This window comes from Selaginella moellendorffii, unplaced genomic scaffold (genome assembly GCF_000143415.4).
Source record: "Selaginella moellendorffii unplaced genomic scaffold, v1.0 SELMOscaffold_34, whole genome shotgun sequence".
Lineage (NCBI taxonomy): Eukaryota > Viridiplantae > Streptophyta > Lycopodiopsida > Selaginellales > Selaginellaceae > Selaginella > Selaginella moellendorffii.
In genome coordinates this window covers 1015343-1034918 of record NW_003314295.1, presented here as the reverse complement: position 1 = coordinate 1034918, position 19576 = coordinate 1015343, and the positions used below count along the sequence as shown (strand labels likewise).

Sequence of the window (19576 nt, the reverse complement as noted above, 5' to 3'; positions counted from 1 at the left end):
TTGTGGATTATTGTGAACATCCACCATAAGTCCATAAAAATTTGTCATCACAAATTGAGCATCTTGTAAAGAATTTCTCAAGTTTTGAAGAGCTGATTGAAGCAAATTATTATATGTTTGTGCACCTTGCTGAGCAACAGATGCACATTGTCCTCCAACTATATTTAATGGGATGCATCCAACAGCACTTAATCCAACTATAACAAACTTTTTAGCACCCAAATTATATAATGTCTGCAATTAAAATATTAATAAGAAAAATTAGAAAAAGAATTAACTATAATATATACCTGAAGTTCATTCATAAAAGTATTAATAACTATTTGCTCATCTGATTGAAGAATTCTCTTTGTTCGTTGATACATATTATTGATATCATTATTTCCAGAGCAAATATAAAATATAGATTTTGCAACTACATCACTTGCATTAGATGATCCAATCATTTGAACCATTTTCTGTTTCAAGCTTTTAAAGTCATTAATCTGACTTCCAAGAGCTTGCCCTCCTCCCTTTAAAATTACCAACAGATTAAGATTACAAACTAATAAAATATTATTAAAAAAAAGCATTTACCATTACTGTTTGTGGAAGAATTCCAGATCCAGCAGAACCAAAATTAGCTCCTTTAAGAATATTGTTTCCAGCTTGAAGATAAGCAGGTGGGATTGGTAGTCCCAGATGTGATGCTAGATAAAAAGAAAATAGAAAAGAAACAATGTAAAAATAACAGGAAATTAATGATTACTTACCAATATATTCAACTAACAAACGCCCATTACAAAATCTGCTTGCTTGGCCTCCAGGAAAATCAATACCATATGGATACCCAACATGAGCATTATCACCAGAATCCACTAGAGAGTCTCCAAATGCAAACAACGCTGGAACAGATGAAGCTTGAACTGAAGAATTTGCTTGCTGAGAAGGCACAAACAAACTCGCAGCAAACGCCACAAAGAAAATGATCAGAAAAGCTGCCATCGCCCTTGCTTCCAAACACCAATATTCGTAAAACAAATGCCCTGCCTTTTATACTTCAGATCACTATAATCTTAGACAACTATTCCAAGTAAAAGCCTCTATTTATAAAATCCACCAAAATTCTATCTTTATATCGTAACGTGAAGGTTTAAACTAGGTTTAAATTTCAAAGAGGATGGCCTTGGCCATGGCAATGGCGCCCGCGCACGCAAGATCCTGCGCGAGGATCGAGTGGAATGGAAGAATGCAGCGCAGTGAGGTAAATTCACGGCCCCGGTCCTGGCATGTACGAGCAGCAGCGGGAGGAAATGGAGCCGCCAATGTCGTTCTTGACAAAGAAGAGGCGGCGCCGAGCTATGGGCGACAGTATTTTCCCCTGGCAGCGGTCGTCGGCCAAGTAGGTCCTTCTTTCTTCCTTTCCTGCGCGAGGATGTAGATTTTCAAGTCGTCCGGATGGATGCTTGGCAGGAAGCTATCAAGGCCGCATTGCTTCTGGGAGCTGTGGACAATGGCATTGGCGGAATTGCGGTTGCTGGTAGACGCGGGACTGCCAAGACTGTCTTAGCTCGCGGCCTACACGCACTACTTCCGCCTATAGAGATTGTCGCTGGCTCCATCGCGAATGCCGATCCATCTCATAGCGAGGAGTAAGTTTTTGCTCTGCGAGCTCGAGAAAATTTCTTGTCATTGTTTGTTTTTCTCGTTGTTGCAGATGGGAAGATGGTCTGGAAGAGAAAATCGCTCTAGGAAGCGATGGCAAGCCCGTGGTCGACGTTGTCAAAGCACCTTTCGTGCAGGTAACTCGCGAGTTTTTGGAGGAGTTCCTCTTATTTGATCTTTCAGGTGCCACTCGGTGTTACAGAGGATCGTTTGCTGGGCTCGGTGGACGTGGAGGAGTCGATCAAGCAGGGAACCACTGTCTTTCAGCCGGGGCTGCTTGCTCAAGCTCATCGTGGAGTACTTTACGTGGACGAGATCAATCTTTTGGACGAAGGCATTAGCAATCTTCTGCTCAACGTGCTGACTGAAGGGATCAACGTGGTCGAGAGGGAGGGTGTGAGCTTTCGCCACCCTTGTAAGCCGCTCCTCATTGCAACTTACAACCCGGAGGAAGGCGCTGTTAGGGAGCATCTGCTAGATCGTATTGCTATAAATCTCAGGTACCTATAGAGTTTGCTGTTTTCTTTCTTTCTAAAGTAGTTTTTACTGCAGTGCTAATGCCGCACTTGAGTTTGAGGACCGAGTTTCAGCAGTCGATATTGCAACTCAGTTTCAAGAGAGTTCGAGACTGGTTATGTCAAACTCCGCAGAAGCAACTGAGTCCGCAAGAACACAGGTTCGCCAAACCTCTCGGAAATGTTCCTGATTTCATTTTTTGTTTTTGTCAGATAATATATGCCAGGGAGTGGCTCAAAGATGTAACAATAGGTAGAGAGCAAACGAAGTATCTCGTCATGGAAGCCATTCGTGGTGGCTGTCAGGTAGTCCCTGTTTTTCCTGCAATTGAAAAGTAGTTGAACTGTTCACAGGGGCATCGTGCGGAAATTGGTGCTGTCAGAGTCGCCAAGGCATTGGCGGCCTTAGATGGCCGAGACAAAGTTGGCGTCGACGACTTGAAAAAAGCTGTACGTTTCATATGCAGCATGATATTGTCAAATAACCAATGTTGACACTGCAGGTCGAACTTGTGATCATTCCTCGCTCCACATTGCAAGACGCACCAGAGCAGCCGAACAATCAGTCACCTCCGCCACCGCCTCCTCCGCCTCCACAGAATCAACAGGAAGATCAGGATAAAGACGAGGAAGACGACGAAGAAGTAAGACCACAACAATAACAAGTGATTCCTGACTTTTATTCTGAAAGTAAATGACAGGAGGACGATGACGAGAGTGATGAGCAACAACAGGAGCAAGTTCCTGAAGAGTTCATTTTCGATGCTGAAGGGGGGCTTGTAGACTCCCAGCTGCTTTTCTTTGCACAGCAAGCCCAGCGTCGAAAAGGAAAGGCCGGACGTGCAAAGAATGTCATCTTCTCGGAGGATAGAGGCCGGTATATCAAACCAATGCTTCCTAAGGTAGGCGTGGATTTTCATTGTTGCACTTGCTTGACGCATTCGTCCAGGGTCCCGTCAGGCGGCTGGCCGTGGATGCAACGTTGAGAGCTGCTGCTCCATATCAAAAGCTACGCAAGCAAAGAGCACTCGAGCAGGGTGTCTCCAGGAAAGTTTACGTAGAGCAGTCAGACATGCGTGCAAAACGAATGGCCCGCAAGGCTGGTGCTTTGGTACGTCCCATGCAAAGCAAACAACTCGATGCTCAGTTTTATTCTACAGGTGATTTTCGTGGTGGATGCAAGTGGAAGTATGGCGCTGAATCGTATGAACAATGCTAAAGGAGCGGCAATGCAATTACTTGCTGACAGCTATACGAGCCGGGATCAGGTACTAAGTTACAAGATCGAGATTTCTTCATTTTCCCTGGAAGCATTTGTAACAGGTTTCTATCATCCCTTTCCGAGGCGATGCCGCTGAAGTCTTACTTCCACCATCGCGCTCGATTGCCATGGCAAGAAAGAGGCTAGAGAGGTTGCCTTGCGGTGGTGGTTCTCCTTTAGCTCATGGTTTGAGCACGGTAACTAAGAGTTTGTAGCGTTTGTAGCATGGTAACTTGGACTTCCCTTGCATTGCAGGCTGTGAGGGTGGGACTAAATGCTGAAAAGAGTGGCGACGTTGGACGGATAATGATCGTTGCCATCACTGACGGCCGGGCAAATGTCTCGCTGAAAAAGTCTACCGGAGACCCGGAAGCTATTGCTCCAGACGCTCCCAGGCCATCGCAGCAGGAACTCAAGGTACACAGCATACATAAGCTTGAGTCCAACTTACATCAAGCATTAACGCTACTTCTTCACAGGATGAGATCAAAGACATCGCGGGAAAAATTTACAAAACAGGGATGTCACTGCTGGTGATCGACACAGAGAACAAGTTCATCTCCACTGGGTTTGCTAAGGAGATTGCGCGACTTGCTCAAGGTGAGAGATCTCGAGTTCCATGTAGTCGTAACAAGGAAAGCTTGGAACTTGTTCTTTCAGGAAAGTACTACTATCTTCCAAACGCTTCCGACGCGGTAGTATCCGCCGCAACCAAAGAGGCACTCACGGATCTCAAGAACAAGTGAGAGTCGAGGGTCACTGTGAGCGCCGCTCAGATTTTGAGAGCTTGTCTAAAAAGCTGCTGAGCCAATGTAAGATTTCTTCTTGCCAATGTAATAGTAATGTAATAGTCTGTTCTTACAGAGGTACTGTAGTCCGATTGGAAAACCAGCCTTCTAGGTAGTACTAAAAGAATGGAAAATACTTATTCTAAAAGGGTTGGAGAGGGCCGAGTGATGGAGTCTGGCAAGCCCAGCCGGAGCGATGATCTCTTGTCGCCCGAGGAGCAATCGCGCCTGGCGGCGCTAGTCCGCGAGCATTTCGATTCATCGGCGCCGAGGCGAGCGCCAAAGCCTGCTCGGAGCGAGGGAGGATCGGATCAGCCCTGGAGCTGCGATGGAGGGCCGGTGATCAGTCCCGAGGAGCAGCGCTTGCGGCAGCTACTGGCCGCATCCGAGGTGCGATATTTCGATCGATTCCTTCCGGTTGGGGTTTTTGAAAATGTTTGTGCGCGATTGTTTGTTTGCTAGCTTTGATTCGCATTTCTTAGGAGTAGCTAATGCAATCTTCCCATGATTTTTCGGGAGGCCGTGGATTTTTCTCTTTGTCTTGATGCTGTTCGTGGTTTCGTGCAGCGTCTTCCGAATGGCATGGGTGTTGTGAGCAGCGACGATTATACAGAGAACGAGTACTACAAGGGGCTCAACTCTGTTGGCTGCGATTCTCAACACTACACCGTACGTTCCAAGTTTTCCAAGTTTTTTCCAAGAGTTTGTCATCTGATTCTTTCCTCTCTAGACTGGCAATGGTTTCATTGCTATCGAGAAAAATGGTGGCACGTCTCCTGAAGTTCTTGACGCTCAAAGGGTGGTAGTGAATCGCTCCAGACCCTGCTACAAAAGCAATCCAGCTACAAATGACTGGGAGCCGAGCCCAGCGATGGTAAACTTCCATTTTCCATATCTACAATTTGGGACTTTGTCAATGTTCTTATCTTCTACGCAGGTGTTTACCAAGTCCTTGAAGCCTTCACGAAGCGACCCTTGATAAGAACAACGCTTTGGTCTAAAAAACATTTGTAAGTTTATGTCGCGTCTTTATTTGTCTTTTGCTCGCTCGCTTCGGTGCAAAGATGGAAGTAAAACTCTATCAGCATAAATAATCAATCGCGATTACGTGACAGCCATACGCTTGCCGGAAGAGGATAATGGTCACAAGAGAGTGGAAGAAGAACCGGTGAGATTGCTGGTCATTCCTTCCTGCTTCTCGATCTCATCAAATGCAGGATGCAAGAGAATCGCCTGAAGTAGCTGCGTTCCCCGCAAGCAGTTCGTCAGGGGCAAGTGACCATCCGGAGTCGGCTTTGCAACGTCCCACATGAACTCGACAGGGAACTTCCTGTAAGCGTCGTTCTTCTCGTCCAGCGGCCTCGTCCACCCGACTTTCCGGAAGAACAAGCTCCAGTTCGACGCGACGCTCTTCCAGATCCGCCGCTGGACGCTGTATCCAAACTTGTTGCCACTGTACTGCCTCCAGAGACTGTCGAGCGTTTGAAGGTCCCTGGCCGGGATGAACTGTGCTTCGGAAAAGTAGACCCACTTCCGCTTGGCGGCAGCTTCACCGGCTAAAACGTAGAGAAGTCGTCGAGTTTCCTCGTCTGCTGCTTCCCACTCACCGGCTTCCAATCTTTGTTTCAGCACTTGGTACGAGACACCGGACGAATCCAGCGAGAGCTCTTCCTGGTCGACCGCTGTTGCTCGCAAGGACGAAGCGGCTGCAAGCCGGGTGGAGGATGAAGCTATGGAGGAATAACAAGGCCGGTTATAGCTACACACCCGGCTGCTGTGGCTACTGCGAGCAAATCTGGAGGAGCCACCATAGAAGTCGACTGCGTACCTCTGCCTGGGATCCAGCATTGAATGACACTGGCTGGAGGAGATACTGGTCGACATCTCTTGAGGAGAAAGGGGGAGCTCCTGAGCTCCAAACCTTGAGAATGGTAAGCCCGCAACTTTGCTGCTACTGGTACTAACTTGGCGGAGTTCACAGGAAAAGATAAGGAGATGGAGAGGCCAATAGGAGCTCAGATTTTGGGGGCCAGCCAACGTTTGCATGGATATGGTGGAGCCTCTGTGCCACTAGAAGTGCCACTCTGGACAACCCACTGCCACGCTGGACCGCCAGAGTTTGTAAGAGTGTCACTTTACTACCGGAATTCTATACTCACAAATCCCTGTCGCCGTTCCAGGCTCTCTGGCGTTTCCAAGTCCCAGATTCTAGCTTCGTCCTCTGTTATCTCGACATCGCATTCCCAGGAGCGCTCAAGCGCACCACCATTTCCATTCCAGGTCTGTTGTTGCTGTCCCAGCCCCTGAAACGCTACCTTGCAACGATACGATCCCTGTGCTGGATACTGGTTGCATGAGTCTGAGAGAGGTACCTTGTAGAGCACTCGTTTCTCTCTTTGTTCTTCATGGTCTTGTTCTTCGCTCTCGATCTGTATCCTCGTTGCATTGTCAAGTGTCATGAACAACCGGTGGTTCCTCCCGAGCAAGTTTGTGACTCTCTTCATGTTACCATCAGCTAGAGCTTTTCTTACCCTGGTCGACGACACCTGACCCCGGTCTCTGGCATCGCCTTGCACTGACGATGGCGCTTGGTCGAACTTGTCCATCACAGCTTCCACCACAAAGACGTCCAGCCCCCATTCCTTGCAAAGTTTCTTGAGCTCTGATGAGTCCCCTGCTGCCTTGTATCCAAAGCGGTAGTTCTCGCCTGCGAACAACGTCGTGAATTTGCACGCACCAGGTAAGAATCTCATTTTTCTGGAGATGGAAGGAGAACTGACAAGTGCTATTTACCAGCGACGACGCCTTTCACTCGGAGCTCCACTGCCAGCTTCTCCACAAACTGTTGTGGACTCAGATGACGAACTTTGCCAAACTCGAGCGAGCATTCATCCGGAGTTAGACCCGAGCATTGAGCGCTCCACAAGAGCATGACTCGCGCTCGATCACAGGGAGCAACGACTGGCAATCTGCGCGAGAAGAGAAAAACTCCAAGCTTGATATGGACCAACAAGAATTTCCAGCAACAAGTTACCTCTTGTCCCAGCCAAGGATTTCTCCCATTCCCGTGAAAGAGAGAACAACCGGAGGCCCCATTCGTGAAGCTTGCTCGGCCAGAGATCGGTGGCCAATGTGTAAGGCATCGAACTTCCCAAGCGCGACCACTGAGCCTGCCAATTTGCCAGACTCCTGTTAAGATCCAATGGCAATAAGAAACAAAAGAGAGAGAGGATCAGTGAGAGAGCTCTTACCTGACGTCTCTGTGGAGAATCCATGGCTTGAGGTCTATGTGGAGAATCCATGGCTTGCGAGGAAGGAGAAGCTGGCGCTTGGGAGGCGACAACGTGAAGCTTTAGGCGCTTGCTGGAGATGGCGGCGGTGCCTGTGGCGAGAATTCCAGTGAGGAGGATATGGTGGCTGCTTGGCGCGTTCCACCTTGCAGTGGACTGCATTGCCCTAAAAGAGAAGGACGGTGGCCCTAAACCCTAATTTCTATGTGGATATTTTTATTACAAGATCTAAAAGCAATAGTCTTATTGCTTTCCACATATTGCCAACGCCAAAATCTAAGTGGAAGATTTTACACGGAACCAATCCTTCGAGCCTTAATTTATCCCTATGAACAGCGTGCCAGAGCTTAGTAAGCATTGTAAAAGTGAGGTGTTAGAGTTTTAAGGAAGATAGTTTTTTCTAGCACACGACACAGTTTCCTTTCTCAGTAGCAGCGAAGCACAAGGACCAGCCTGCCGGATTCTTTTTTGCGGGTGCGCTCAACCAACTTTCTGAGAACACACATGACAGGAGCTCCTCCCGATACGCCAAGCTCCCACCCCTCTCAATCGATTCCCAAACTTTCATAGCCTTCATCTCAAACCTTTAATTCTCGTGAGTCTGGGGCTGGAGCAGCAGTGGCACTGCCTCGAGTGGGCGATCGATCGCCATGCATGAAAAACACATGAACCTTGGAGAACACAAGGAGCTCATTGTGGAAGATCAATCAATCCTATGGCCTATGGAGAAGAAATGTGGAGTACCTGGAGAAGGTGTAGCGACTGGAGCGGCGGAGAGTACTCGGGTCTCACCTTCTATCCGGCGATGGATGAAAAATCGAGTGAAACCAGGTATTGGCGAAGCATTTCCATCTTAAGGAACATGTCTTGCGCTTCTCTCATCCCTCCAGATTTTACCCCGGCGCCAAAGAGTGCCGTCCATGCCACGGACGTCTTCACGGGCATCTTGCTAAAGAGTTTCCTAGCTTCTTGTATATGCCCAACCTGAATATATGCGCATGCAAGCCAGGACGTAAGATCCCGCTGTGCCACACGATCAAACATTTCTCTCGAAAAACTTAACATGTGTTTTTACACAAAAAACCTCCCATAGAACTCATGGGAGGTGCTCCAGCTGATGAATGCTGCTCCCAGCGATGGCAGTGGTTCCGCGCTGTGAGCTGCCAGAAGAACATCTGGGTGCAAGGTTGTGACAGTGATCCAAGCTCCCAGTGAAGGCGGCATGGAAGCCAAGGTGGCCTTTCGGTGGCTGCTTAATTGCCTTTCACGCTGAGGTCCTTCGAGCTTGATGTATATCATCAATGACAGATTCAGCGTGGTACAGCATTCAACTCTTCTTGTTTCCTTTTGCAGGAAAAAGAAATTACTTCCTAGATCTCGAGGACCAAGAGGCCAGTGTGACGAAAGAAAGCATCCTGTGAAAGACTGGCTGGGTCCCCAGTTCAAGGAGGCTCTTCTCCAGGCCAAAGATTCTGACTATTTTGATCTCCATTATTGTGAATCGTTGAAAATCTTCATCCGTTGAAGATCTTCGGGACTCCTCTTTAAAAAAAAAAAAAACAAAAAACACTATTATGTTTGAAAAACCATTCGGAGAATATGCTTCTAGGGGTGTACGATGACCTAGGGCTTGTGGAGTTATCCCACATGCCGGAGCTTAGCTTCAAGCCTATGGATGAGTATATAAAGCGATCGAAGAAGTGAAGCAAATTACACAGGCCGTGTGGTCAGCGCAAAGCGAACTATTCTTTCGCCTTTTACTAAAGAATACCGTGTGCTGGCCACATAATAGCGGCATATCAAAATTTTTGGAACGCTTCCTTAAGGAGGCACTCCCACAAGAATTAAAATTAAGTAGCATATGTTTGTTTTTACGTGGGGATTTGGAGCAAATCGGGGCTCACCCCGATCACTCTCTCTAATTTGTTATCCCTTATCCCTTTCCTTAAAAGAGATTTGGTGCTTAAATTGAGAAGTCGTGAGAACCACACAGAGACCCCTCATTGTATTTATATTCCTCTGGTACGTTTTTTCTTTTCTTTTCCATCTCCTGGTCATGAAACCATGAAACTTTTTCTTTCTCTTGGTCATGGCCCCGCTTGTGTAAGAACCAGAAAAATTTCAACGCGTTACCTCTTGTCCCAGCCAAGGATTTCTCCCATTCCCGTGAAAGAGAGAAGAACCGGAGGCCCCATTCGTGATAGAGCATCGAACTTCCCAAGCGTGACCACTGAGGAGAGAGAGACCCAGGATCACTCTTACCTGAGGTCTAAGTGGAGAATCCGTGGCTGAGTGAAGTAGAGACTGGATAGCGTAGCCTCTATCGAATTTCACGATGATCCTGCAAGAAGAAGTTAAAGAGAGAAAAGAACACGATAGAGAAGTACCTTGAGATGAAGACTGAGTGAAGTAGAGATTGGAAAGCGCGACATAAGGAGCACCAAAGTCCTTGTCTTCCAGCTTGTATGCACCGGCTGCGGCGTGTCGAGCTCGATCCGGAACTTCCGAGTGGATGACACAAGCGTTGAGCAAGCTCGTCCAGGAAACAGCGTCAGGCTGGAAAGGCATAGCGTTGATCATGTCCTGGGCCTCCAGAATCCATCCCGCTTTCCCCAGCAGATCGACCATGCAGCCGCAGAGCTCACGAGTCGCATGAAGTCCGTGATCCACCATCATCGAGGCAAAGCAAAGGCAGCCTTCTCTGACGAGTCCCGAATGGCTGAAGGCGTGCAGGATGTGCACGAACGTAATCCCGTTTGCTTTCACTCCTTCTAGATGCATTTCGCAAGACAGCGCCGGAACTTCTCTGTGCCTCCCCTGTCGCGAGTAAGCTGCGATGATACTCGTCCATGAAACCACGTCCCGCAGCTTGAGTCCATCAAACGCGAGCTTCGCAGCGGCGAGGCTGCCGGCCTTGCCATACATGTTGACGATCGCGTTGCCGATGGCTACCTCGGAGTCTAGACCCGAGGCAACTATCCGAGCGTGGATGACCTTCGCTTCGCGTAGAAACGATCCATGACCAAGAGCTTCGAGGATGTTGAGGTAAGTGATCCTGTCCTTCTGAATCCCTTCCTGGTCCATCCTACAGAACAAGTGCATCGCCTCTCTCCCGCGGACATTGTGAGACCACGCCCCGATCATCGCGTTCCACGCGATCAAACTCTTGAACTTGAGATTCGCGAACACCGCCGCTGCATCGTCCGGCTTCCCGCACTTCCCATACATGTCGATGAGAGCGGTCCCGAGCACAAGATCACGCTCGAGTCCTTGAGCGCTTAAACTACTTTCGAGAAGTCTTCCATCGGCCAGCGAGCCAGCCCCGGAGCAAGCATCAAGCGCGGACGCAAAGGTGACGGAGTTTGCTTTCACCCCTTCCAGATCCATCCGTCTCTTGAGCGTGAGCGCCTCCACATACGCTCCATTGTGGACGCAAGCCACGATCATGGACGTCCAGGCCACCACATTCTTGTCCCGGATCCTCTCAAACACCTCCCTTGCCTCGGCCAAGCTCCCATTCCTCCCATACATCGTCACCAGCGCGGTAGTCACCGACGCATCCGATCGAAACGTCGTCGCCCAGATGTCCCTGTGGATGTCTCGTCCATCGGCGATCGATCTGGAGCAAGCGCCAAGAACAGTGGTGAAAGTGATTCCATCCGCTGCTACGTCCATCTCCCTGTAAAGCTCCACAGCCTCGGCCTCTCTCCCATTCTCCACGCAAGCGGCCATGAGGGCATTCCAAGACCCGGTATCCTTCTTCGCCATCCTCTGGAAAATCCCCCTGGCCTCCTCCAAGCTCCCACACCTCCCATACATGGTGATGAGAGAATTCTCCAAGAACACATGAGAATCGCCGAGCCCATCCGCGACGATCCTCGCGTGGATCTCCCGACCCCGCGCGAGATCACCCAGCCAGGAGCACGCGCTCACGACCCCGATGTAGGTGATGTGATTGGGATCCACTGCCGCCTCGCGGATCATCGCCTGGAAGAGATCAAGCGCCTCGCCATGCCGGCAATTGCTGCAGTAGGCGCCGATCAAGAGATTCCAGGAGAAAACGTTGCGCCGGTAGATCGCATCGAATGCCGTCCGCGCGTCGCGGGTGCTGCCCAGCCGCCCGTACATCTGGACGAGAAGATTGCCAATGTAAGTCTGGCGATCAAGGCCTGTGGTGGAAATCCGAGAATGCAGCAACTTGCCTTGGTTTAAGCCAGCTCCGCGGCGGCAGCAGCGGATCTGCGCGGCGAGCGAATCCTCCAGCGTCGCCATGCCTCAAGAACCCTAAAATTTGGATTTTTAGGGTTCTTCGCTCAGGGTTTATGCTTGCTTTGCGCGATGAGCTTGCGAGGCATGGAATTCGTGGAGAGCTCAGGGATCACGTCCTTGTTGCAATGGGGCGTGCTCTTCGCGACGATTTGATCCTTGTGGTTCTCTGGGACGACGCTGGATTACAAGCACGAAACGCGCAGCAAGGGCAAACCAAGATTGCGATCGTCAATGTGATGGTTGCTGCTGCTCCAGGATGCGTCCGGTGCCTGGAAGCGCCAGACGAGGTATTCCATCTCCGCAACACGAGTGATCGGGGCAAGATATGGCGGGCGGTGCGAATTCAGTGCCAATGGGCTTTGGGGGATTTACCAGACGCTGGATTTCAGCCAGTTCTAGGTAGAGCTCCGGTGGGAAGAGCGGTTGTCATCTATGATTCCAAGAAAGAAGCTCCCAGCTTGGACGAGTTTGATAGTTTGTTTGTGTAAAATTTTTGACCCGAGAACCCTAAAATTGCACCAAGAGCCCTAAGATTTCTATCGGCGGGAGCGCTTTCTCCTTCTAGGGCCTTGGCGATGGTTTCTCCGGCGGTTGTGCCGGCATCCAAGGAAGCGTCCTCCAGCGATCTGCGCAGCAAGCCATCGCGTAAGTTTGATGATCGATTCTTCTTGCCAGAGATTTATTTCCAAGAAAATGCAGCCGGAGGAGCGGCGAGCGAGGTCTCGATACGGCTATGGCCGCCGGGCGCGCGCACAAGATCGCATGTCGTGAATCGCATGGCCGAGAATCTCAAGTCTCTGTCGACATTCTATCAGCCGGTGGAGCCGCAAGAGGCCGCCCGGGTAGCGGCATTGGTGGAGGAGCGCGCCTTCGAGGAGGGAGAGAGGGAGGATCAAGAAGTATCCGGGGTTTCTGGGAGCGGCAGGAACAATGGCAGCTCTGCCGTGAGGATCTACGCCAAGCAAGCGAGCCGGATGATGCTCGAGGTTCTCAAGACGGGTAAGCTTCCAGAGAAAGAGAAGGAAAAGGCCGAGGAAGCTCAAACCGCCATCGATGGTACTGGGCAAGAAAAAGATGCCTCTTCCGTGACGACTGCCGTGAAAGAGGTGATGGAAGATACTGGAGATTCTGCTTCCACTCCCCCGCTAGCTACTAAAGTTGATCCCCAGCTCTTCGATATCTCCGGTGGAAGCAGGGACGTGCTCGATCGAGAAAAAGCCGAGGAGGTGTTCCAGCCGCTGGTTGATCCTGATCATGGTTTCACGAAAGTTCGTTTGAGCAATCGGGCATTCACGAAGGAAGCTGCGGAGTTTGCTGGAAGACTGCTCTCGAGGTGTAAGGAGAGGCTGGTCGGGGCTGATCTCTCGGATATCGTGGCTGGAAGACCAGAGCCCGAGGCTTTGGACGTGATGTCTATCTTCTCGGCGGCTCTCGAAGGCAGCGACTTGAGGTTTCTCTATCTCTCCAACAACGCTCTCGGGGAGAAAGGTGTCCGGGCGTTTGGTTCATTGCTGAAGTCGCAGAAGCATCTCGAGGACCTTCGCTTTGAGAACAACGGGATTTCATCGGATGCTGCAAAGGCAATCGTGGAGCTTGTTTCAGGCAGCAAGCTCCGGACTCTTCACTTCCACAACAACATGAGTGGTGATCTCGGGGCTGAAAGGATTGCCAGCCTCGTCCGTCAGGCTACTGCCTTGGAGGACTTCAAGCTCTCCTCCAGTAGAGTGGGTACCAAGGGAGCAGTAGCATTGGCGGAGGCTCTCCAGGCTTGTTCGAGCTTGAAGAAACTCGACTTGAGAGACAACATCTTTGGGGAGGAGGGAGGTTTTGCTCTCGGAAAAGCTTTTAGGACCCAGCCTTTACTCGAGGAGCTCTACTTAAGTGATTTGGGATTGCAAAATGCCGGGGTGCAAGCAGTGCTGGAGGCTCTAGAGACCACGGCTCCAAAGCTAAGCGTTTTGGACCTGGGAAACAACGACATAAGTACGAGCTGTGCACCGCATCTCGTGCGCTTCTTGGAGAAGAAGGCCGCACTGAAGAAGCTGAGCCTAGCAGAGAACGAACTGAAAGACAAAGGTGTGATTCTTGTTTCGAACGCTCTGAGACAAGGCCACGATGACTTAGAGGAGCTGGACTTCACGCTAAATGACGTTGGAAGTGATGGTGCCATTGCTGCTGCCAAGGCCGTGACAACCAAGCCGCGCTTTAAGCTACTCATTCTGGAGTCCAACCATATCTCTGCGAAGGGATTGGCCTCTGTCAGGTCAGTGCTTGCAAGCGGAGTCGGAACTTCAGTGCTAGCTCCCTTGGAAGATAACGAGCTGGGTGATGAAGAAGACGAAGCAGAAGAAATTGATGAGAACGACGGCCCGAACGAAGAGGTTGGAGATACTGACGAACTGGAGAGTAGAGTCGGTGCTGTCACTATATAAGAGCTCGGTATGTTTTTCATTCATCTTTGCTTATGTCATTTGTTCTGATATGCTGTTTTTATCAGGGTAGCTTGTCTTGGTTGGAGGAACGCGTGGTATTTTTGTGGGAGTTAGCAACTGCGTCAAGCATAGGTGAGAGTGGCTCCAATATTCTCGGCAAGTAAGCTGTAGAGCCGCCACACGAGAAGTTGAGGCGTGGTGAAGCTCAATGTTTGGCCTTCCATCTGCCGCCAAATACAAACTTATAAATTCCAGACCCAGAGAATCCAGAGACGGTGCCGCTTGCGAATGCTCCAAGTAAGTTTCTCGATTTCGTTGTTACCTAACAAAACAACAAAAAGAAACAGGTCTCGGGTGGACCATGGCTGCCATTCTCGTCGTCGTCGCCTACGTCTTTGCCGTGTGGAGCAGCAGCAAAGTTGTGGCCTTACCACGCAATCTCACCACCATTCTCAGCCACTATCCCGAGTTTAGCAACTTCAACACGCTCCTCACGGAGACGTCCGTCGCGGAGGTGATCGACAACATGGAATCCGCGACCCTGTTTGTGCCGGACAACAGCAAGCTTCTGCGGGACCTTATCTTCCAGCTCAGAGTGGACCCGTCGATGATGGACCTCATGTCCGACCTTTGCAAGTTCCATGCCACCAGCGACTATCTCGACGTCCAGCGCTTCAAGTCCAACTCCACGACCCGTGTCGAGACGCTGCTGCCCCGCCGGAGCTTTCTCATAACGGTGGACACGAGAGGAGACATGAGGATCGTCGACTCAAATCGGAGCTCGCTCACGAAGCCTGCTATCATCCAGGGAAACGTCCAGAGCCCGGGGACGCTGGGTGTTATCAGCATCGACCGGGTGCTCAACCCGGCCTACGCACTGCGCGACGCTGCCGGGGCCGCCAAGAACGACAGCGCTCCGACGCACTCCAACTCCAGCTCGAGCGACACCACGACGACGAACTCGACATCATCCTCTGCAAGCTTCTCCTCAGATGAGTATCGCGCTCCTCCTACCAGTCGGACCTTCGTTTTGCTATTTACGACTTTGGTCGCTTTGTTTCGTCTCTAGCTAGAGAGTTCGCATAAACAAAAGCTCCAGAGTTTTCTACAAAGATAAGTTTTTTTCTCTTGAAAGTTTCATGGATTGATTCCAGGTCCTGGAGGGGGTCTAACTGGTGGCCTGCACTCCGGGCATTGTGCTGTTTCAATCTGAGCTGGTGGCGTGCACTCCAGGCATTGTGATGTTTCAATTCCCAATCTAGCCTGCTTCAGAGGAGCAAGCATTCCTGAGACAGGAAGAGAAATACAAGATAAAAAACTTACCATTTCCACTGCAGTAGCAGCTGATCCAACCAATATCATGAATTTCCACAAAGTTACCAAAAAAATCATCAACAACTTACCTGACAAAATGCAAACAAGAACGAGCTTGAGGATCATTTTCATTGTACTTGCTCTTCTTGCTGCCTCCTCTCTTTACATTTAAATTCTGTCAGGATCCGTGTTGACAATTTCTCGGAGTGTCTTCGAAGAAAATGCATGCACTTGTTATTGACTGGGAGGTGGCGCGTCACCACCACCACCAACCATTGACTTATCACCATTGATTCTTTTATCTTTAGATCACTAAAATTATAAGGTTTTGTAGTATAAAAGGCAGACCAAGTCATCAGTTATTTTCATTTTATATATTCTAAGAAATGGCTTTTACATTCTTATTTCTATGCTTTTCAACACTTTGTGTTTTCCTAGCAAACAAATTCCTCAGTTCGAGCATTATTTGCATTTGGAGATTCTTTTGTAGATGCTAGTGATTCATGGTCAAGTGATTAGATTTTGTAATAGTTATTTGCTTGTTGACAATATTTTCATTTTTTATTTTTGTTTATGTAGCACTACTACTTCCACAAGCTTATTTTAAAATTGGAAATAATATTCTTCCAAGGTGTTAATTTTGGTTTAGTTGGGTCTGGAATCCTTTCACAAACACGTATTGTAAGTATTTTGAAATTCTTGTATTTTTATGAATGAACTATTATTGATAGGTTTATTGATGAACTTCAGGTAAATATAATAATATATTTGTGTGATTTGTATAATAAATGTTTGATTATAGATGTTATATAATTTGGAATTTGTTAGTGTTGGATTAAGTGTTGGGATGTATTCAATTGAATATTATTGAAGGACAATGTGCATTTATTACTCAAATGTTTTTGGACTATGTTCATAATGATCTACAATCTTATAGTGAGTGTTTTAAATAAATATTTTTTTATTTTTTTATTTTTTCTATAAACAGGATTTATTGATTTTAGTAGTGCTTGTTACCCTCAAGGATCACACACCTTGGATTGCAATCCTGGAGCAAAAATTATTCTGATAGAGCCAAATTTGTTTTTTGGATGAAATTTATCAAATTGATGCTTTAACACATAGATAAATATAGATATGGACAGGAGTGAAGTATTAGTGAATTAGCATAATCTTAGATATTAATTAGTTTACAAATTAGTAATAATAATAATAATTTATAATCCATAATTTGCACTTCAAATGAACTTTATTTTATTTTAATCACTGTCTCAGAGCTTAACTGATTAACATAGCCAAGAACCCTAAAGATTGAGCAATGTGGGAGGACGACAATGCCTCACTGGCCGCGTTGTGCAGCGGCGCCGATGGATCCTCCATGGACTTCACTCCGGAGCTCCGGCGGATCGTGTCGATGAGCGCCAAGAGCGGTAAGTACTGGCACGATTGGCATCACCTAAGGCAGCTCCTCCAGTTTCGATTGAACCAAGTCGTCAAGAGGCTCTACCTCGACACCGCGAGCAGCGCTCCCCCCACCAGCAATGAGGCAAATGGCGCCGACGGCGAGAAGGCCGTCTACAGTGTCCTCAAGAAGCTCGCGGCCCAGCTCGCCTCGTTCGAGGACGCGGCGCCCTTCACGCTCCAGAGAATCTGCGAGCTGCTGCTGGAGCCCGACCAGATCTACTCGACCATCGACAAGTTTGAGCTCGCGTTTGAGAAGCTGCTGCTCGTGACCTCGACGCTCGATCCCGTCCCGCCTGATTCTTATCCTGCTGGATTGGCAACAGCACCATCGCTAGACGCTGATGCCAAGAATGGTGGCGAGCAAAACGAAGAACACAGTGCTAGTAAACCAGCAGCCTAGGAAGGAAGATCTACTACAAGCATTGACGACATTGTCTTTCTTCATTTGTAAGAGCTGGGAATTTCTTACGGGTTTGAGCCGCGGATAGGAACATTTGGGCCGTATTTCGGCCTGAAGAAACGGTTGGAGCTCGGGGGCTCTCGGCCATCGCCCAAGAGATGTGAAATCCTGGCGAAGAAGCTTGGATGATTGTCTTCGTCATGCTGAAACACAATTCTTTGTCAATCAAACAAAAAACAAAAATGGTTTTTACCACGAGAGTGTGCCTAGCTCGGCCATTCACCGAAGGAAGGAGGATGAATAACGAGACGATCGCCAACAGGATCATTCGCTTCGCCTCCATCCCCATTCGTTTGTTTGCTTCGCGTCTCTCTCGGTCTTGCGAGATAAATCGTGGTTTTTATAAGCGATCGTGCGTCAAAAGCAAGTCAACAAAAGCAAGCGATCGAATTATCACTGCTGGCAGCATTCACGAAACTTTGTAAAAGATGTTGACAAAGGTATTAGGAAAAAAAGCACTTTTATTTTGCCATTTAATCTTTGGCAACCACCACAGCAAAGAAATCGCGTGAGATCCCTGATAGTGTGAGCATCACTTTTCTGTCGAGCATATCATCTCGAGAAATCTCACGGGGCCCAACCGGTTGATTTATGTGTGAAGTTTCGGTTGGAGCTGAGATGTAAGATGGTGGCAAAACTCGAGCCAGTCTCGTCGATCTGGAAGCCAAACATCCGCTAATCAGTGACAAATTCGAAACAGAGAGAGTGATTTCTAAGCTCTACTGACCAACAGGAGTGACACCAGGAGCATTCATTGTTTCTCTCGAGCTCTGATGGAACGCTGGTTTAAAAGTCGTCGGCTACGATCACGAAACAATGTCGTTAAACAATTGCGAAGGGAAATAAACAACGTGAAATGGCAGCACAGCTTTGTCAAACAGTAGGAAAGCGAAGCTTCGTCCTTCACAATGAATAAAGCATAGAAAACTGGAAGCTGGAAGAAACTTACAGAATCGACCAACCTTCCACCAACACCATGAAGGAGATTGGGCAACTAACACTATAGACGATAGTACGTATAGACAAGCTAGATCGAATATGGAGCTCCCCGCTCCTGGAAAAAACAGGCCCCGGGTAAAAAGAAGAAGAGAAAAAGAAGGAATTGGTACGCTAGCTTGCAGTTCCAGTTCCAGGCCCGGCTGAAGTTCCCGTTGGAGTCATGCCGACGGATCCACCACCCCGGAAATTGAAGGAGTCGCGGAGGTTGAAGTTGCGACTGAACTTGAAAGAGTCTCGGAAGTTGAACGAGTCCCGGACATCGAAAGCTTGCCACGAGCCCTCTCTGGCCTTGACGATGAAAACGTAGTACGCCTCGCTGAGCAGCATGGTGAAGAAGATGAACGCGGCGGCGGCGCCAAACACCCCCCTCCGGAGCTCCACGCAATCCAGAGGCTCGTTTGGAGTCGCGAATCCATTCGTGTGGATGGAGTTGCGAGCAGAGGCTCCGGCAAGGCAGATCTGCGCAATGCAGAAGCAAATCCTGGGAAAAAAGAGAGCTCCCGTAAGAAAACCAAGCAAGGACAAAGTAGACAAAGATGGCTTACCATGAGAATATGAAAAAGAAGATCGCTAGAGTTCTTGGTTTGCCGTCGCTGAGAGGCGCTCCACAGCACAGACACTTGGTAGCGCCCATTATAATCCCCTGAGCGAGCAGCACGAACAAGAAGGCGCCGGCTCCCAGCCCGGTGGAGATATCCTTGCCGTAGGCGCAATAGGTGAGCGTCCCAGTGTCATCGTGTCCCACGGCCGCCTGGAAATCGATCGACAGCCAAGAATCATCAGCGATTTCCTGGATCTCTGGCGATATTTCGCGGTGCCAGCGAAGAATGCGGCATCGGGGAGGCTAGAATTCCCCATTCTAGGCAAGGATTTGGAGCCGAAAGGCTAGAATTTCACACTACATACCGTGCTGCGCTTCGATTCGGCTCCGACCGCCAGGCCAAACGCGACGAGGAAGAGCACGGTGGTGGAGATCACGACGAGCAGGGACACATTCTTGATCTCCTGCATTGTCTCGCCGCCCTCTTGGATCCACAAAAAAGCCCTTCCTCGCTACCTAAATATTTAAGCAAGATCTAGCGGAATATTCCCCTCCGACCGTGACCGTTGGATGTTGTTCTTATAAACCCTTGACGATTA

General features: G+C 49.0%; 10 protein-coding genes, 1 long non-coding RNA gene and 1 other non-coding gene across 15 annotated transcripts; 6 read left to right on the top strand and 6 right to left on the bottom strand.

The window, feature by feature from the left end:
• Positions 1–1149: 1149 nt before the first annotated feature.
• LOC9639205 (magnesium-chelatase subunit ChlD, chloroplastic) lies at positions 1150–5322 on the top strand. 2 transcript variants are annotated; one of them, XM_002977499.2, is made up of 18 exons: positions 1150–1381; positions 1453–1631; positions 1697–1781; positions 1828–2144; positions 2197–2320; positions 2373–2465; positions 2514–2609; positions 2663–2803; positions 2861–3061; positions 3109–3270; positions 3320–3427; positions 3483–3617; positions 3676–3837; positions 3900–4020; positions 4081–4598; positions 4776–4877; positions 4939–5082; positions 5146–5322. In XM_002977499.2, the coding sequence occupies exons 1-15, from the start codon at positions 1160–1162 to the stop codon at positions 4164–4166; spliced, it is 2232 nt and encodes a 743-aa protein (XP_002977545.2). In that variant the 5' UTR covers positions 1150–1159; the 3' UTR covers positions 4167–4598; positions 4776–4877; positions 4939–5082; positions 5146–5322. The 2 variants fall into 2 exon arrangements, with proteins under 2 accessions (XP_002977545.2, XP_024538249.1); XM_024682481.1 differs by lacking the exon at positions 1150–1381 and having other exon boundaries at positions 1525–1631; positions 1847–2144.
• Positions 4377–5187, top strand: LOC112348910. Its single transcript, XM_024682271.1, has 3 exons — positions 4377–4625; positions 4776–4877; positions 5146–5187. Exons 1-3 carry the CDS (start codon positions 4377–4379, stop codon positions 5185–5187), a joined length of 393 nt encoding a protein of 130 aa, XP_024538039.1.
• On the bottom strand, positions 5200–6355 carry LOC9639204 (tetrapyrrole-binding protein, chloroplastic). Its single transcript, XM_002977334.2, has one exon. The coding sequence runs from the start codon at positions 6252–6254 to the stop codon at positions 5352–5354; it is 903 nt and encodes a 300-aa protein (XP_002977380.2). The 5' UTR covers positions 6255–6355; the 3' UTR covers positions 5200–5351.
• Positions 6229–7167, bottom strand: LOC9639203 (FAD synthetase 2, chloroplastic). Its single transcript, XM_024682485.1, has 2 exons — positions 7002–7167; positions 6229–6915 (listed from the first exon to the last, which is right to left on the bottom strand). Exons 1-2 carry the CDS (start codon positions 7138–7140, stop codon positions 6347–6349), a joined length of 708 nt encoding a protein of 235 aa, XP_024538253.1. The 5' UTR covers positions 7141–7167; the 3' UTR covers positions 6229–6346.
• On the bottom strand, positions 7067–11767 carry LOC9655771 (pentatricopeptide repeat-containing protein At1g11290, chloroplastic). Of its 2 annotated transcripts, none has more exons than XM_002977332.2 (3): positions 11701–11767; positions 9632–11626; positions 7067–7177 (listed from the first exon to the last, which is right to left on the bottom strand). In XM_002977332.2, the coding sequence occupies exons 2-3, from the start codon at positions 11624–11626 to the stop codon at positions 7154–7156; spliced, it is 2019 nt and encodes a 672-aa protein (XP_002977378.2). In that variant the 5' UTR covers positions 11701–11767; the 3' UTR covers positions 7067–7153. The 2 variants fall into 2 exon arrangements, with proteins under 2 accessions (XP_002977378.2, XP_024538251.1); XM_024682483.1 differs by lacking the exon at positions 7067–7177 and having other exon boundaries at positions 9727–9839; positions 9886–11626.
• On the bottom strand, positions 7215–7684 carry LOC112348979 (FAD synthetase 2, chloroplastic-like). Its single transcript, XM_024682488.1, has 2 exons — positions 7460–7684; positions 7215–7397 (listed from the first exon to the last, which is right to left on the bottom strand). Exons 1-2 carry the CDS (start codon positions 7658–7660, stop codon positions 7239–7241), a joined length of 360 nt encoding a protein of 119 aa, XP_024538256.1. The 5' UTR covers positions 7661–7684; the 3' UTR covers positions 7215–7238.
• Positions 9215–9331, top strand: LOC112349007. The gene has a single exon (XR_002993260.1). It is a non-coding gene; the product is annotated as a U5 spliceosomal RNA (small nuclear RNA).
• A 526-nt stretch (positions 11768–12293) lies between the features above and the next one.
• LOC9655770 (RAN GTPase-activating protein 1) lies at positions 12294–14455 on the top strand. The gene is made up of 3 exons (XM_024682484.1): positions 12294–12412; positions 12467–14206; positions 14265–14455. Exons 1-2 carry the CDS (start codon positions 12343–12345, stop codon positions 14197–14199), a joined length of 1803 nt encoding a protein of 600 aa, XP_024538252.1. The 5' UTR covers positions 12294–12342; the 3' UTR covers positions 14200–14206; positions 14265–14455.
• On the top strand, positions 14385–15337 carry LOC112348978 (fasciclin-like arabinogalactan protein 14). Of its 2 annotated transcripts, none has more exons than XM_024682486.1 (2): positions 14385–14496; positions 14547–15337. In XM_024682486.1, the coding sequence occupies exon 2, from the start codon at positions 14561–14563 to the stop codon at positions 15266–15268; it is 708 nt and encodes a 235-aa protein (XP_024538254.1). In that variant the 5' UTR covers positions 14385–14496; positions 14547–14560; the 3' UTR covers positions 15269–15337. The 2 variants fall into 2 exon arrangements, with proteins under 2 accessions (XP_024538254.1, XP_024538255.1); XM_024682487.1 differs by having other exon boundaries at positions 14404–14496; positions 14541–15337.
• Positions 15338–15373: 36 nt separating this feature from the next.
• Positions 15374–15667, bottom strand: LOC112348980. The gene is made up of 3 exons (XR_002993238.1): positions 15603–15667; positions 15523–15542; positions 15374–15462 (listed from the first exon to the last, which is right to left on the bottom strand). It is a non-coding gene; the product is annotated as an uncharacterized LOC112348980 (long non-coding RNA).
• Positions 15668–16831: 1164 nt separating this feature from the next.
• Positions 16832–17377, top strand: LOC9639202 (serine/threonine-protein phosphatase 4 regulatory subunit 2). Its single transcript, XM_024682270.1, has one exon. It carries the CDS (start codon positions 16832–16834, stop codon positions 17375–17377), a length of 546 nt encoding a protein of 181 aa, XP_024538038.1.
• An 861-nt stretch (positions 17378–18238) lies between these two features.
• Positions 18239–19501, bottom strand: LOC9655769. The gene is made up of 3 exons (XM_002977331.2): positions 19343–19501; positions 18982–19187; positions 18239–18917 (listed from the first exon to the last, which is right to left on the bottom strand). Exons 1-3 carry the CDS (start codon positions 19445–19447, stop codon positions 18548–18550), a joined length of 681 nt encoding a protein of 226 aa, XP_002977377.2. The 5' UTR covers positions 19448–19501; the 3' UTR covers positions 18239–18547.
• Positions 19502–19576: the final 75 nt, after the last annotated feature.

What these genes read in the sequence shown, in the direction of transcription:
- LOC9639205 (XM_002977499.2), top strand. Translation starts at nt 1,160, where the DNA reads ATGGCCTTGGCCATGGCAATGGCGCCCGCGCACGCAAGATCCTGCGCG. An exon ending in GCTATACGAGCCGGGATCAG is followed by an intron (nt 3,428 to 3,482) that starts GTACTAAGTTAC and finishes CATTTGTAACAG; the next exon opens with GTTTCTATCATCCCTTTCCG. An exon ending in CATCGCAGCAGGAACTCAAG is followed by an intron (nt 3,838 to 3,899) that starts GTACACAGCATA and finishes ACTTCTTCACAG; the next exon opens with GATGAGATCAAAGACATCGC.
- LOC112348910 (XM_024682271.1), top strand. Translation starts at nt 4,377, where the DNA reads ATGGAGTCTGGCAAGCCCAGCCGGAGCGATGATCTCTTGTCGCCCGAG. An exon ending in ATTTCGATCGATTCCTTCCG is followed by an intron (nt 4,626 to 4,775) that starts GTTGGGGTTTTT and finishes GGTTTCGTGCAG; the next exon opens with CGTCTTCCGAATGGCATGGG. An exon ending in GCGATTCTCAACACTACACC is followed by an intron (nt 4,878 to 5,145) that starts GTACGTTCCAAG and finishes TCTTCTACGCAG; the next exon opens with GTGTTTACCAAGTCCTTGAA.
- LOC9655769 (XM_002977331.2), bottom strand. Translation starts at nt 19,447, where the DNA reads ATGCAGGAGATCAAGAATGTGTCCCTGCTCGTCGTGATCTCCACCACC. An exon ending in CCGAATCGAAGCGCAGCACG is followed by an intron (nt 19,188 to 19,342) that starts GTATGTAGTGTG and finishes ATCGATTTCCAG; the next exon opens with GCGGCCGTGGGACACGATGA. An exon ending in TTCTTTTTCATATTCTCATG is followed by an intron (nt 18,918 to 18,981) that starts GTAAGCCATCTT and finishes CTTTTTTCCCAG; the next exon opens with GATTTGCTTCTGCATTGCGC.
- LOC112348978 (XM_024682486.1), top strand. Translation starts at nt 14,561, where the DNA reads ATGGCTGCCATTCTCGTCGTCGTCGCCTACGTCTTTGCCGTGTGGAGC.
- LOC9639203 (XM_024682485.1), bottom strand. Translation starts at nt 7,140, where the DNA reads ATGCTCTTGTGGAGCGCTCAATGCTCGGGTCTAACTCCGGATGAATGC. An exon ending in AGTGAAAGGCGTCGTCGCTG is followed by an intron (nt 6,916 to 7,001) that starts GTAAATAGCACT and finishes CGTTGTTCGCAG; the next exon opens with GCGAGAACTACCGCTTTGGA.
- LOC9655771 (XM_002977332.2), bottom strand. Translation starts at nt 11,626, where the DNA reads ATGTACGGGCGGCTGGGCAGCACCCGCGACGCGCGGACGGCATTCGAT. An exon ending in ATCCTTGGCTGGGACAAGAG is followed by an intron (nt 7,178 to 9,631) that starts GTAACGCGTTGA and finishes CTTCTCGCGCAG; the next exon opens with ATTGCCAGTCGTTGCTCCCT.
- LOC112348979 (XM_024682488.1), bottom strand. Translation starts at nt 7,660, where the DNA reads ATGCAGTCCACTGCAAGGTGGAACGCGCCAAGCAGCCACCATATCCTC. An exon ending in ATTCTCCACAGAGACGTCAG is followed by an intron (nt 7,398 to 7,459) that starts GTAAGAGCTCTC and finishes GGATCTTAACAG; the next exon opens with GAGTCTGGCAAATTGGCAGG.
- LOC9639204 (XM_002977334.2), bottom strand. Translation starts at nt 6,254, where the DNA reads ATGCAAACGTTGGCTGGCCCCCAAAATCTGAGCTCCTATTGGCCTCTC.
- LOC9639202 (XM_024682270.1), top strand. Translation starts at nt 16,832, where the DNA reads ATGTGGGAGGACGACAATGCCTCACTGGCCGCGTTGTGCAGCGGCGCC.
- LOC9655770 (XM_024682484.1), top strand. Translation starts at nt 12,343, where the DNA reads ATGGTTTCTCCGGCGGTTGTGCCGGCATCCAAGGAAGCGTCCTCCAGC. An exon ending in TCTGCGCAGCAAGCCATCGC is followed by an intron (nt 12,413 to 12,466) that starts GTAAGTTTGATG and finishes AAGAAAATGCAG; the next exon opens with CCGGAGGAGCGGCGAGCGAG.